At 49.3% G+C, this 14,329-nt stretch overlaps 1 protein-coding gene across 1 annotated transcript; it reads right to left on the reverse strand.

Moving 5' to 3' along the window:
- Window positions 1-9,540: 9,540 nt before the first annotated feature.
- On the reverse strand, window positions 9,541-12,403 carry LOC139435528 (uncharacterized). Its single transcript, XM_071206199.1, has 3 exons — window positions 11,097-12,403; window positions 10,375-11,015; window positions 9,541-10,288 (listed from the first exon to the last, which is right to left on the reverse strand). Exons 1-3 carry the CDS (start codon window positions 12,001-12,003, stop codon window positions 9,590-9,592), a joined length of 2,247 nt encoding a protein of 748 aa, XP_071062300.1. The 5' UTR covers window positions 12,004-12,403; the 3' UTR covers window positions 9,541-9,589.
- Between the last annotated feature and the right edge of the window lie 1,926 nt (window positions 12,404-14,329).

Genomic DNA, 14,329 nt, shown 5'->3' on the forward strand with positions numbered 1-14,329 from the left:
TTCATCAACACTTCTCTAACTTCTGGTCACTTTCCAAACAGTCTCAAGGAGGCAAGAGTAAACCCTCTCCTAAAGAAACCCACTCTCAACCCGTCTGATGTTATAAACTACAGGCCTGTCTCTCTCCTCCCGTTCCTGTCTAAAACACTTGAACGTGCTGTCTTTAAACAACTCTCCTGTTATCTCCATCAGAACAACCTTCTGGATCCGCACCAGTCTGGTTTCAAGGCAGGTCACTCCACAGAAACTGCTCTCCTTGCTGTCACTGAGGAACTGCACACTGCTAAAGCAGCATCCCTCTCCTCTGTCATCATCCTGTTAGACCTGTCTGCTGCATTCGACACGGTGAACCATCAGATCCTCCTTCGCACTCTCCAAGAACTTGGAGTTTCAGGCTCTGCACTTTCCCTCCTCACCTCATACCTCAAAGACCGTACCTACAGGGTAACTTGGAGAGGGTCCGAGTCCGACCCTTGTCAATTAACTACGGGGGTCCCTCAGGGCTCTGTTCTTGGTCCCCTCCTCTTCTCCCTGTACACAAACTCGCTCGGATCTGTCATTAGCCCGCATGGTTTTTCATACCACTGCTACGCTGACGACACCCAACTCATTCTGTCCTTTCCCCGCTCAGAGACCCAGGTCGTCGCACGCATCTCTGCTTGTTTAGCTGACATCTCTCAGTGGATGTCCGCTCATCATCTCAAGCTCAACCTTGACAAAACTGAACTGCTTTTCCTTCCGGGAAACGATTGTCCCACTCTTGACCTGACTATCAACATCGGCACCTCTGTTGTTTCCCCGACCCAGACTGCAAGGAATCTGGGTGTGACCCTAGATAACAACCTGTCCTTCACTGCAAACATCGCTGCTCCAACCCGCTGCTGCAGATACACGCTTTACAACATCAGGAGGATGCGTCCCCAGCTGACCCAGAAAGCGACCCAGCTTCTGGTCCAGGCTTTCGTCACCTCACGCCTAGACTACTGCAACTCCCTCCTGGCTGGTCTACCTGCGTGTGCCATCCGACCTCTGCAGCTCATCCAGAATGCAGCGGCTCGTCTGGTCTTCAACCTTCCTAAATGTTCCCACACCACGCCGCTCCTCCGCTCCCTCCACTGGCTTCCGGTAACTGCTAGAATCCACTTCAAGACAATGGTACTTGCGTACCATGCTGCAAATGGATCTGGCCCTTCCTACATCCAGGACATGGTTAAACCGTACACCCCAGCACGTGCACTCCGCTCTGCATCAGCCAAACGGCTCGCTGCACCCTCGCTGCGAGGGGGACCCAAGTTCCCATCAGCAAAAACACGTGGGTTTGCTATCCTGGCTCCAAAATGGTGGAATGAGCTCCCCATTGACATCAGGACAGCAGATAGCTTACACACCTTCCGGCACAGACTGAAAACTCATCTCTTTCGACTCCACTTCGAGCGATAGAACTATTAACAAAGCACTTATATACTAATAAAGGACTGGCTTATCTAAAGCCAGTTGAGTAGCACTTGAAATACTTGGCTCTATGAAACCTGATGTACTTATATGATTCTGTTTTCTTCAAGGTTGTGTCTTCCTGGTCGAATGCACTTATTGTAAGTCGCTTTGGATAAAAGCGTCAGCTAAATGCAATGTAATGTAATGTAAGATAAAACCCCCGTAAAAAGCAACAAAACCACTTGATAGAGTTTAGTCAAAGGCAGTGGTAGAATGTTACTGAATACTTTTAATCAAACTGTACTTAAGGGCAAATTTGAGGTACTTTACTTTACTTGAGTATTTTCTTTTCATGCCACTGTACGATTTAACTCAACTACAATTCAAAGGTATCATAAATCTCACTCCACTACATTTATAGTAAGTTAATCATACAGATGCATTATTATTAAAAAATTAAAATTAAACTTTTCTGTGTCATGTACAATGATTATTTTAACATTACATTACATTACATTTAGCTGACACTTTTATCCAAAGCGACTTTCAATAAGTGCGTTCTACCAACAAAATACAACCTCGAAGAAAATAGAATCATAAAAATACATCAGGTTTCATAGAGCCAACCATTTAAAGTGCTACTCAACTGGCTTTAGGAAAGCAGGCGGAAATACATGGATTGTTTACCCAGGAAAAGGTGTTTAAAAGGCGGGTAAAGTGTTCCTGCAGCCCTTTAAATACAGTGTGCACATGGCTTTATTACCCATGAAATAGTGTGTGAAAGATGGGTAAATTTGCTGTGAATTTAAGGGAGATATGGCCCTTTCAAACAGGGAGATGTACAGGCCTTTATTACCCACGAATTAGTGTCTGAAAGCTGGCTAACATTACTTTAAATACATGGTGCACATGGCTCTGTTACCCATGAAATAGTGTGTGAAAGCTGGGTGAGTTTGATGTGAATTTAAGGAAGATATGGCCATTTCATCCACACCTCACGACTCCCATTCAAAGTGATTGAAATGTACAGCACTCTGTACATTTCAATCACATTTCCCGACCCGACCAGGGTGACTTTCTTCCCCACGAATTAGTGTCTGAAAGCTGGCTAACATTACTTTAAATGCATGGTGCACATGGCTCTGTTACCCATGAATTAGTGTGTGAAAGATGGGTGAGTTTGATGTGAATTTAAGGGAGATATGGCCATTTCATCCACACCTCACGACTCCCATTAAAAGTGATTGAAATGTACAGGAATCTGTCCATTTCAATCACATTTGATGACCCGTCCAGGGTGACTTTCTTCCCCACGAATTAGTGTCTGAAAGCTGGCTAACATTACTTTAAATGCATGGTGCACATGGCTCTGTTACCCATGAATTAGTGTGTGAAAGATGGGTGAGTTTGATGTGAATTTAAGGGAGATATGGCCATTTCATCCACACCTCACCACTCCCATTCAAAGTGATTGAAATGTACAGCACTCTGTACATTTCAATCACATTTCACGACCTGTGTAGACTGGCTTTCTTACCCATTAGGTACACCGACAAAGCCACCTCTTCGGGGCCGCTCCAAGACCCCCAAAACAAGGACGCAGCAGCCCCAGCATCTCTCCCTGACATGAGCAAACAGGTTATTTCAAACTTCCATGACATACCCCGGGGAAAAGCACCTCTCTGTGGCCGCTCCAAGACCCCCAAAACACGGACTAAGGAGCTCCAGGATCCCTCCCTGCCTTGAGAAAACAGGCTAGTTCACACTTACATTACATACACCGACAAAGCCACCCTCTTCGGGGCCGCTCCAAGACCCCCAAAACACGGACGCAGCAGCCCCAGCATCTCTCCCTGACATGAGCAAACAGGTTATTTCAGACTTCCATGACATACCCCGGGGAAAAGCACCTCTCTGTGGCCGCTCCAAGACCCCCAAAACACGGACTGAGGAGCTCCAGGATCCCTCCCATGTACCTCCAGAACCTCGAGCACCTTGGGTCCCCGGGCCCCCGAACTTAAGCACTCCCCCACGGACTAAACCAAGATGATCACACCCTCAAGAATCTCGTGCCCCTGGGAATCTTAAAGGGGGGTCTACTTTGCGGTGCTTTACCGTCCGCCCATCGGCACCCATAGTCGGCCTTCTTCACAGCAGCAGCACCCAACCTCCATGGAGGATGTTTCTCGTGCCCCTGGCTACACTTAAAGGGGGTCTACTTTGCGGTGCTTTACCGTCCGCCCATCGGCACCCATAGTCGGCCTTCCTCACAGCAGCAGCACCCAACCTCCATGGAGGATGTTTCTCGTGCCCCTGGCTACACTTAAAGGGGGTCTACTTTGCGGTGCTTTACCGTCCGCCCATCAGCACCCATAGTCGGCCTTCCTCACAGCAGCAGCACCCAACCTCCATGGAGGATGTTTCTCGTGCCCCTGGCTACACTTAAAGGGGGTATACTTTGCGGTGCTTTACCGTCCGCCCATCAGCACCCATAGTCGGCCTTCTTCACAGCAGCAGCACCCAACCTCCATGGAGGATGTTTCTCGTGCCCCTGGCTACACTTAAAGGGGGTATACTTTGCGGTGCTTTACCGTCCGCCCATCAGCACCCATAGTCGGCCTTCTTCACAGCAGCAGCACCCAACCTCCATGGAGGATGTTTCTCGTGCCCCTGGCTACACTTAAAGGGGGTATACTTTGCGGTGCTTTACCGTCCGCCCATCAGCACCCATAGTCGGCCTTATTCACAGCAGCAACACCCAACCTCCATGGAGGATGTTTCTCGTGCCCCTGGCTACACTTAAAGGGGGTATACTTTGCGGTGCTTTACCGTCCGCCCATCAGCACCCATAGTCGGCCTTATTCACAGCAGCAACACCCAACCTCCAGTGGAGGATGTTATCATGCCCCTGGCAACACTGGTAAACACTGGTAACATATGTCTAGCCGCTGACAGGAACTTGACATCGGAACTTGACATCGCATTTCCATTGAGCGGACTCCCGTACATGGGAAGGGCAAGTCCCACGGTACCTCCGTTCATAAGGCTGACATTTGCCTTACACTTAAAGGGGGTCTACTTTGCGGTGCTTTACCGTCCGCCCATCGGCACCCATAGTCGGCCTTATTCACAGCAGCAACACCCAACCTCCAGTGGAGGATGTTATCATGCCCCTGGCAACACTGGTAAACACTGGTAACATATGTCTAGCCGCTGACAGGAACTTGACATCGGAACTTGACATCGCATTTCCATTGAGCGGACTCCCGTACATGGGAAGGGCAAGTCCCACGGTACCTCCGTTCATAAGGCTGACATTTGCCTTACATACCCTAGGGACCAGAGGGTACAATGGTTGGACATTTACTACCGGCCGCGGTATGCCTAGTGTACAGGGTCCATATAACCGACTTAATGCATAGCGGGAAGTCGGTTATATAGACATCAACAGAATAAGTGTTTAACGGTGATTTAAACTAGTTTATGCGGGGAAAAGAGTGCTCAAAATCGGATTCAACAGGCCATCCACACCGACTCCCATTAAAAGTGATTGAAATGTACAGGAATCTGTCCATTTCAATCACATTTGATGACCCGTCCAGGGTGACTTTCTTCCCCAGGAATTAGTGTCTGAAAGCTGGCTAACATTACTTTAAATACAGTGTGCACATGGCTTTATTACCCATGAAATAGTGTGTGAAAGCTGGGTGACTTTGATGTGAATTTAAGGAAGATATGGCCATTTCATCCACACCTCACGACTCCCATTAAAAGTGATTGAAATGTACAGGAATCCTGTCCATTTCAATCACATTTGATGACCCGTCCAGGGTGACTTTCTTCCCCAGGAATTAGTGTCTGAAAGCTGGCTAACATTACTTTAAATACAGTGTGCACATGGCTTTATTACCCATGAAATAGTGTGTGAAAGCTGGGTGAGTTTGATGTGAATTTAAGGAAGATATGGCCATTTCATCCACACCTCACGACTCCCATTAAAAGTGATTGAAATGTACAGGAATCTGTCCATTTCAATCACATTTGATGACCCGTCCAGGGTGACTTTCTTCCCCAGGAATTAGTGTCTGAAAGCTGGCTAACATTACTTTAAATACAGTGTGCACATGGCTTTATTACCCATGAAATAGTGTGTGAAAGCTGGGTGACTTTGATGTGAATTTAAGGAAGATATGGCCATTTCATCCACACCTCACGACTCCCATTAAAAGTGATTGAAATGTACAGGAATCTGTCCATTTCAATCACATTTGATGACCCGTCCAGGGTGACTTTCTCGTCCCCAGGAATTAGTGTCTGAAAGCTGGCTAACATTACTTTAAATACAGTGTGCACATGGCTTTATTACCCATGAAATAGTGTGTGAAAGCTGGGTGACTTTGATGTGAATTTAAGGAAGATATGGCCATTTCATCCACACCTCACGACTCCCATTAAAAGTGATTGAAATGTACAGGAATCTGTCCATTTCAATCACATTTGATGACCCGTCCAGGGTGACTTTCTTCCCCAGGAATTAGTGTCTGAAAGCTGGCTAACATTACTTTAAATACAGTGTGCACATGGCTTTATTACCCATGAAATAGTGTGTGAAAGCTGGGTGACTTTGATGTGAATTTAAGGAAGATATGGCCATTTCATCCACACCTCACGACTCCCATTAAAAGTGATTGAAATGTACAGGAATCTGTCCATTTCAATCACATTTGATGACCCGTCCAGGGTGACTTTCTTCCCCAGGAATTAGTGTCTGAAAGCTGGCTAACATTACTTTAAATAGCCAGTGTGCACATGGCTTTATTACCCATGAAATAGTGTGTGAAAGCTGGGTGACTTTGATGTGAATTTAGGGAGGGAGAGCAGCAGCAGCAGCCGCCGCCGCAGCAGCAGCAGCAGCAGGCTGTGACCCTGGCGGAAATACATTGATTGTTTTAGCCAGGAATAAGTGTTTAGAAGGCGGGTAAAGTGTTCCTGCAGCTCCTCCATGACGGTAATAATGATTAGAAATCATTTACAGGGCAGAAAGCTGTTTTTAAAAGTGAAAAAACGATTTGAAACCGTTTGAAATGACTGGCGGGTGCTGATGGAAAGCAGGCGGAAATAAATGGATTGTTTACCCAGGAAAAGGTGTTTAAAAGGCGGGTAAAGTGTCCCTGCAGCTCCTCCATGACGGTAATAATGATTAGAAATCATTTACAGGGCAGAAAGCTGTTTTTAAAAGTGAAAAAACGATTTGAAACCGTTTGAAATGACTGGCGGGTGCTGATGGAAAGCAGGCGGAAATACATGGATTGTTTACCCAGGAAAAGGTGTTTAAAAGGCGGGTAAAGTGTCCCTGCAGCTCCTCCATGACGGTAATAATGATTAGAAATCATTTACAGGGCAGAAAGCTGTTTTTAAAAGTGAAAAAACGATTTGAAACCGTTTGAAATGACTGGCGGGTGCTGATGGAAAGCAGGCGGAAATACATGGATTGTTTACCCAGGAAAAGGTGTTTAAAAGGCGGGTAAAGTGTTCCTGCAGCCCTTTAAATACAGTGTGCACATGGCTTTATTACCCATGAAATAGTGTGTGAAAGATGGGTAAATTTGCTGTGAATTTAAGGGAGATATGGCCCTTTCAAACAGGGAGATGTACAGGCCTTTATTACCCACGAATTAGTGTCTGAAAGCTGGCTAACATTACTTTAAATACATGGTGCACATGGCTCTGTTACCCATGAAATAGTGTGTGAAAGCTGGGTGAGTTTGATGTGAATTTAAGGAAGATATGGCCATTTCATCCACACCTCACGACTCCCATTCAAAGTGATTGAAATGTACAGCACTCTGTACATTTCAATCACATTTCCCGACCCGACCAGGGTGACTTTCTTCCCCACGAATTAGTGTCTGAAAGCTGGCTAACATTACTTTAAATGCATGGTGCACATGGCTCTGTTACCCATGAATTAGTGTGTGAAAGATGGGTGAGTTTGATGTGAATTTAAGGGAGATATGGCCATTTCATCCACACCTCACGACTCCCATTAAAAGTGATTGAAATGTACAGGAATCTGTCCATTTCAATCACATTTGATGACCCGTCCAGGGTGACTTTCTTCCCCACGAATTAGTGTCTGAAAGCTGGCTAACATTACTTTAAATGCATGGTGCACATGGCTCTGTTACCCATGAATTAGTGTGTGAAAGATGGGTGAGTTTGATGTGAATTTAAGGGAGATATGGCCATTTCATCCACACCTCACCACTCCCATTCAAAGTGATTGAAATGTACAGCACTCTGTACATTTCAATCACATTTCACGACCTGTGTAGACTGGCTTTCTTACCCATTAGGTACACCGACAAAGCCACCTCTTCGGGGCCGCTCCAAGACCCCCAAAACAAGGACGCAGCAGCCCCAGCATCTCTCCCTGACATGAGCAAACAGGTTATTTCAAACTTCCATGACATACCCCGGGGAAAAGCACCTCTCTGTGGCCGCTCCAAGACCCCCAAAACACGGACTAAGGAGCTCCAGGATCCCTCCCTGCCTTGAGAAAACAGGCTAGTTCACACTTACATTACGTACACCGACAAAGCCACCTCTTCGGGGCCGCTCCAAGACCCCCAAAACACGGACGCAGCAGCCCCAGCATCTCTCCCTGACATGAGCAAACAGGTTATTTCAGACTTCCATGACATACCCCGGGGAAAAGCACCTCTCTGTGGCCGCTCCAAGACCCCCAAAACACGGACTGAGGAGCTCCAGGATCCCTCCCATGTACCTCCAGAACCTCGAGCACCTTGGGTCCCCGGGCCCCCGAACTTAAGCACTCCCCCACGGACTAAACCAAGATGATCACACCCTCAAGAATCTCGTGCCCCTGGGAATCTTAAAGGGGGGTCTACTTTGCGGTGCTTTACCGTCCGCCCATCGGCACCCATAGTCGGCCTTCTTCACAGCAGCAGCACCCAACCTCCATGGAGGATGTTTCTCGTGCCCCTGGCTACACTTAAAGGGGGTCTACTTTGCGGTGCTTTACCGTCCGCCCATCGGCACCCATAGTCGGCCTTCCTCACAGCAGCAGCACCCAACCTCCATGGAGGATGTTTCTCGTGCCCCTGGCTACACTTAAAGGGGGTCTACTTTGCGGTGCTTTACCGTCCGCCCATCAGCACCCATAGTCGGCCTTCCTCACAGCAGCAGCACCCAACCTCCATGGAGGATGTTTCTCGTGCCCCTGGCTACACTTAAAGGGGGTCTACTTTGCGGTGCTTTACCGTCCGCCCATCAGCACCCATAGTCGGCCTTCCTCACAGCAGCAGCACCCAACCTCCATGGAGGATGTTTCTCGTGCCCCTGGCTACACTTAAAGGGGGTCTACTTTGCGGTGCTTTACAGTCCGCCCATCAGCACCCATAGTCGGCCTTCCTCACAGCAGCAGCACCCAACCTCCATGGAGGATTTTGCTCGTGCCCCTGGCTACACTTAAAGGGGGTCTACTTTGCGGTGCTTTACCGTCCGCCCATCGGCACCCATAGTCGGCCTTCTTCACAGCAGCAGCACCCAACCTCCATGGAGGATTTTGCTCGTGCCCCTGGCTACACTTAAAGGGGGTCTACTTTGCGGTGCTTTGCCGTCCGCCCATCGGCACCCATAGTCGGCCTTCTTCACAGCAGCAGCACCCAACCTCCATGGAGGATTTTGCTCGTGCCCCTGGCTACACTTAAAGGGGGTCTACTTTGCGGTGCTTTGCCGTCCGCCCATCGGCACCCATAGTCGGCCTTCTTCACAGCAGCAGCACCCAACCTCCATGGAGGATTTTGCTCGTGCCCCTGGCTACACTTAAAGGGGGTCTACTTTGCGGTGCTTTGCCGTCCGCCCATCGGCACCCATAGTCGGCCTTCTTCACAGCACCACCTGCCCTGCTGGAGGTTCACACTTTAACTTTTTTTACCCTCTTCTACCTTACAAATCATCCCACACTTGAGCACTCCTCACTCGGACTAAACACCTACATGCTACCACCAGAACCAGAATATCGTGCCCCTGGGGATCTTAAAAGAAGAAAACCCATAGTGGGATTAAAAACAGAACACTTAGTAATTTTAACAAACTTTATTTACAGTAATATTGACAGTAATAAATAAATTCAAACAGGATATAACGTATTTACAAGGGGACTGATTACAACAACACACTGCATATTTACAAGTTGATCACTGGCAACAGTGGGTGAAGTTGGGGCAGAGTATGGCACCCTCTCTTCACCCATGTCTGAGGGGTTGTGTTCGGCCAGTGACTGGTCCCTCTTCGGGACATGTCTTGGTAGGGAGTCTTGGTAGGGAGCCGGGCTGTGCTCCTCTCCAGAGTTGTCACTGTCGATGTCAATACCCGCAAAAGTGTCTTCATTTCCCGCTGCTGCTGCTGCTGTCGATGCCGCCGCCGCTGCTTGAAGTGACTGTGTGAAGAGCAACCGAATGTCCGCAGCCTCCTTCAAAGAAGGATTATTCGCGTAAAATTTGTCCGCAGTTGCAGTGTTGTGACACATGAAATCACTCACTCTTTGGCGGTTGCCTTTGTCTTGAAACCTCTTCGCATTATCGGCGTGGACTGTGCGGAGGTCGGTGAAGTTAATGGGACTGCGGAGCCCCACATCAGCCCATGCCAACCTCAAGGAGTAGGCAAGCTTCCTAAACGGGTTCTTCCCCTCTGTGTACAGAAAGTAACGACTCTGGGTGCAGGTCAGCGTACCCTTAATTTCCAGCCACCTCTTCATCCATCCAAATTCTTTTACGGTGAGGTACAGCTGCGCCTCCCCGAACGCGTTGGCCATCTTGTGGTTACTTACCTGTTATGACAGAGATAGAGAGTGTCAATACAATGTCAATCATGCATATAACTGCCAGAATAAATACATTGATTAATAGCACTCACATGAACCAGGTAGCCGAAGGCAGTGCCAGTTGTATCCGCCTTTCGGACCTCGGCGTTGGTCATGTTGGAGTAGACCCCCGGACGGTGGCCATAAATGCAGCTCCAATGAAGAGTCATATACCCATAGAGCAGTGTCCGGGTCGCGGTAGTCGGATTGCTGGCCATCACATCCAGGAGCTGAGGGATGCGAGTGGTGGTCGAAGTCAAGCATGTCATTAGGTCGTTGTGGCTCGGCAGACCTTCCATCTTGTCACGCTTCACTTGCATCTGGTGGATAAGTACTTTTCTCTTCAGGGACTTCAGGATGGCAACTACTTCCCGTTTGATTAAAATCATGTCGGTTTGGCTGAGCCTGCTCCCCTTGCACGGTGTGTCGGCCATGTACTTGAGAAAGTGTGATATATTCTTGATGTAGAAGTCGGAGGTCGTGACCTGAAGGCTTGACTTCATCAGGCTCCGGGACCACCCGCGTATCCTCTTGAGATCCCTCAAAAAGAGCCAGTCAGACAGGCGATTGAAACCGTGTGCCATGAAACTGAGGAACGACTTCACTCTGCTTAGTTTGGAGACTGTGTTTTCCTGGAGCCTCACTGGTGGGTCGATACCTGCATAATGCTCCCGGTATCCTTGCAGATACTCCTCTGTGAAATATAAACAGTACTTTAATGACAACACATGATGTGTTACAGAAACTGCATGTGTCACATAGCCAAAACACTTACCCATGATCCGTGGGAATGTTATGTCCCGCATTATATTTCCCCGGCCCCTGCCCCGGAACCAGGGGGAATTTATGGGAGGGGAGGTTGACGAGGCCTCGGTATGGATGGATGCAGGCTCTGAGGAGCTGGATGAATGGGTGTGAGAGCCAGTGGGGGACTTGCTGCAGGCGGGAATGGGAGACGTGCTGCAGGCGGGAATGGGAGACGTGCTGCAGGCAGGAATGGGAGACTTGCTGCAGGAGGGACCTTTCGACTTGGACAGCCTCGTTGGTGTCGACTCTGGTCGGGGTCGTTTCTTCAGAATGACCCGCTCTCGTTCCTCCCCATCGAACGCGGGCATGTCCCCGGCCCGCTGATCCATCCTCTGTCGCTTGTCCTTTATCCTCTGCTGCAACTTGCAGCGCAGGGATTTCACCTCAGCAGCATATATGTCCCGCTGAGCCCTCACTGCGTTAGCCTCCAGCCTCCATTCTTTGCAGTCCGGGTTGTCACATTCATTCACCGGGGACAAGGGTGGAGGTTGTGACAGTATATCGTCGTCTGCCACCGTGTCAACAGCCCAAGCGGTAATCATTTCTATGGTGGGGTTTGTCATTCGGAGTTCATAAAGCTCCTTCTTGGCCACTGTCATTTTCATTTGATTTTGAACCACATGTAGTTCCTCCCGGGCCAGCTCAACATGGTCTCTGGCCAAGTGGCGATCCAGCCTTGTGCCGCGGTACTCGCATCCCAGAATGGTACAGGGATGGAGCCTAATGTTGGTCCGTCCGTTGGCCAACAACAGCAGAATTTTTCTTTCATCCAAGTTACGCACACCATGGTTCCTCTGTAGGTGCTTGCTCAGGGCACGGTAGGAGCTATTGCAGATCGGACAACGGACCGCCATCCGACCTGTATTCTTGAGCATTTCGGTACCGGGAAATGTCACCAGAATCGTGGGTAAAAAAGAAGGAAGCGTGAAAAGACTCACGAAAGACGCACTCAGCTTATTTTCAAATCAGTGTTTGTTTTCATTTGCATCATGGTGCGGTGTCCCATTTAGGCACTCGTTAGGCGGGCAGAGATCCCTGTAATCTCCCCTCACGTTCCTCCAGAGTCTGATTCTCCCAAAGGATACCCGACAGTTTCGGGTACGACCCAGAGGGCGCACGGTGGACGGCCAGGGCGAGGCCGCCACACCGCGCTGGAGTCAGGGTCCCGGTGAGGCGCAGGACGGAGCACCCGGCAGTAGCCTCCAGCAGACCCCCGCGCGGTTCCCTCGTCCCTCAGAAGAGGTGGAGAGGCGGAGGGGTGGGTCTTTTCATCTGCTGGCGGGTTGCCGGGATAACAGTATCCTCCGGGGAGGCATTGAACCCCTCTCAACTGCCCCCCGGAGGAGGCAGGGGAGTCAGGTACCCAGAGGGTGGACGGCCAGGGCGAGGCCGCCACACCGCGCTGGAGTCAGGGTCCCGGTGAGGCGCAGGACGGAGCACCCGGCAGTAGCCTCCAGCAGACCTCCGCGCGGTTCCCTCGTCCCTCAGAAGAGGTGGAGAGGCGGAGGGGTGGGTCTTTTCATCTGCTGGCGGGTTGCCGGGATAACAGTATCCTCCGGGGAGGCATTGAACCCCTCTCAACTGCCCCCCGGAGGAGGCAGGGGAGTCAGGTACCCAGAGGGTGGACGGCCAGGGCGAGGCCGCCACAACCAGAGAACCAGAAAAAAGGGGTGAAATGGGAAAAAAGTACCCCAAAATAGTGTTCCATAAGGCGGGTAGAGTCCCCTGACAACTCCCCATACCTTTCTCCAGGGTGGGAAAAAGTACAAGTCAACTTTTGGAAGAACCAGAGAAAAGGGTGAAAATGGATAAATTGTATCCGAAAATAGTGTTCCAAAAGGCAGGTAGAGTCCCCTGACAACTCCCCATACCTTTCTCCAGGGTGGGAAAAAGTTTAAGTCAACTTTTGGAAGAACCAGAGAAAAGGGTGAAAATGGATAAATTGTATCCGAAAATAGTGTTCCAAAAGGCAGGTAGAGTCCCCTGACAACTCCCCATACCTTTCTCCAGGGTGGGAAAAAGTTTAAGTCAACTTTTGGAAGAACCAGAGAAAAGGGTGAAAATGGATAAATTGTATCCCAAAATAGTGTTCCAAAAGGCGGGTAGAGTCCCCTGACAACTCCCCCTACCTTTCTCCAGAGTCGGAAAAAGTCTAAGTTAACTTTTTGGAAGAACCATAAAAAGGGGTGAAAATGGATAAAATGTATCCCAAAATAGTGCCTCTTGAGGCGGGTAGAGTCCCCTGACAACTCCCCTTGCATTCCTCCAGAGACCAGTTTGAAAACTTAAAGTTTTGTGAGAACCATGATTGGGGCTCCTCCAGGCAACAATTTCATCCGATCCAAAGTGCTCATGAGGCGGCTACATTCCTCCATGATTTCCCCATCATGTGAAAATAGCTCGTTTTTTTCTAAGTGCTCTCAAAAACCGGGTTTCCGATTTCGTGCAGATTGTAGCTTGGAAAAGATGAATGAATTTTTTGGACGGAGGAGGGGAGCTCTCGTTTCCCCTCTCCGTTGTAAATTGCAACGGGGGAGTGCAAAAGTCTCCGGGGCTTCGTTCCGAAGCGCCGAAGACTTGACCCCCTCCCCCGTTGGCACTTAGCCGTTTTTCGAGAATTTTCAAAAACTTCATTTTTGATTATTTTAACATATAATTGAGCGTTTTCTTTACTTTTTTTTGCTTTCCACGGGTGGAGGCGCATGGCAGGCCGCATATGAGCTTCCAAATTCGGCCTGGAACGTCCGGGAATTATGGGTTAAGCTCCATATACTGACGACTCCCATTAAAAGTGATTGAAATGTACAGGAATCTGTCCATTTCAATCACATTTGACGACGCATGCAGGGTGACCCTGGCTACACTTAAAGGGGGTCTACTTTGCGGTGCTTTACCGTCCGCCCATCGGCACCCATAGTCGGCCTTATTCACAGCAGCACCACCCAACCTCCATGGAGGATTTTTCTCGTGCCCCTGGCTACACTTAAAGGGGGTCTACTTTGCGGTGCTTTACCGTCCGCCCATCGGCACCCATAGTCGGCCTTATTCACAGCAGCACCACCCAACCTCCATGGAGGATTTTTCTCGTGCCCCTGGCTACACTTAAAGGGGGTCTACTTTGCGGTGCTTTACCGTCCGCCCATCGGCACCCATAGTCGGCCTTATTCACAGCAGCACCACCCAACCTCCATGGAGGATTTT

This window comes from Pseudochaenichthys georgianus, chromosome 16 (genome assembly GCF_902827115.2).
Source record: "Pseudochaenichthys georgianus chromosome 16, fPseGeo1.2, whole genome shotgun sequence".
Taxonomy (NCBI): Eukaryota; Metazoa; Chordata; class Actinopteri; order Perciformes; family Channichthyidae; genus Pseudochaenichthys; species Pseudochaenichthys georgianus.

Excerpts from the sequence above, each read along its gene's own strand:
- LOC139435528 (XM_071206199.1), bottom strand. The coding sequence starts at position 12,003 with ATGCTCAAGAATACAGGTCGGATGGCGGTCCGTTGTCCGATCTGCAAT. Across the intron at positions 11,016-11,096 it reads AACATTCCCACGGATCATGG|AGGAGTATCTGCAAGGATAC; the intron begins GTAAGTGTTTTG and ends TATATTTCACAG. Across the intron at positions 10,289-10,374 it reads CCTTCGGCTACCTGGTTCAT|GTAAGTAACCACAAGATGGC; the intron begins GTGAGTGCTATT and ends CTGTCATAACAG.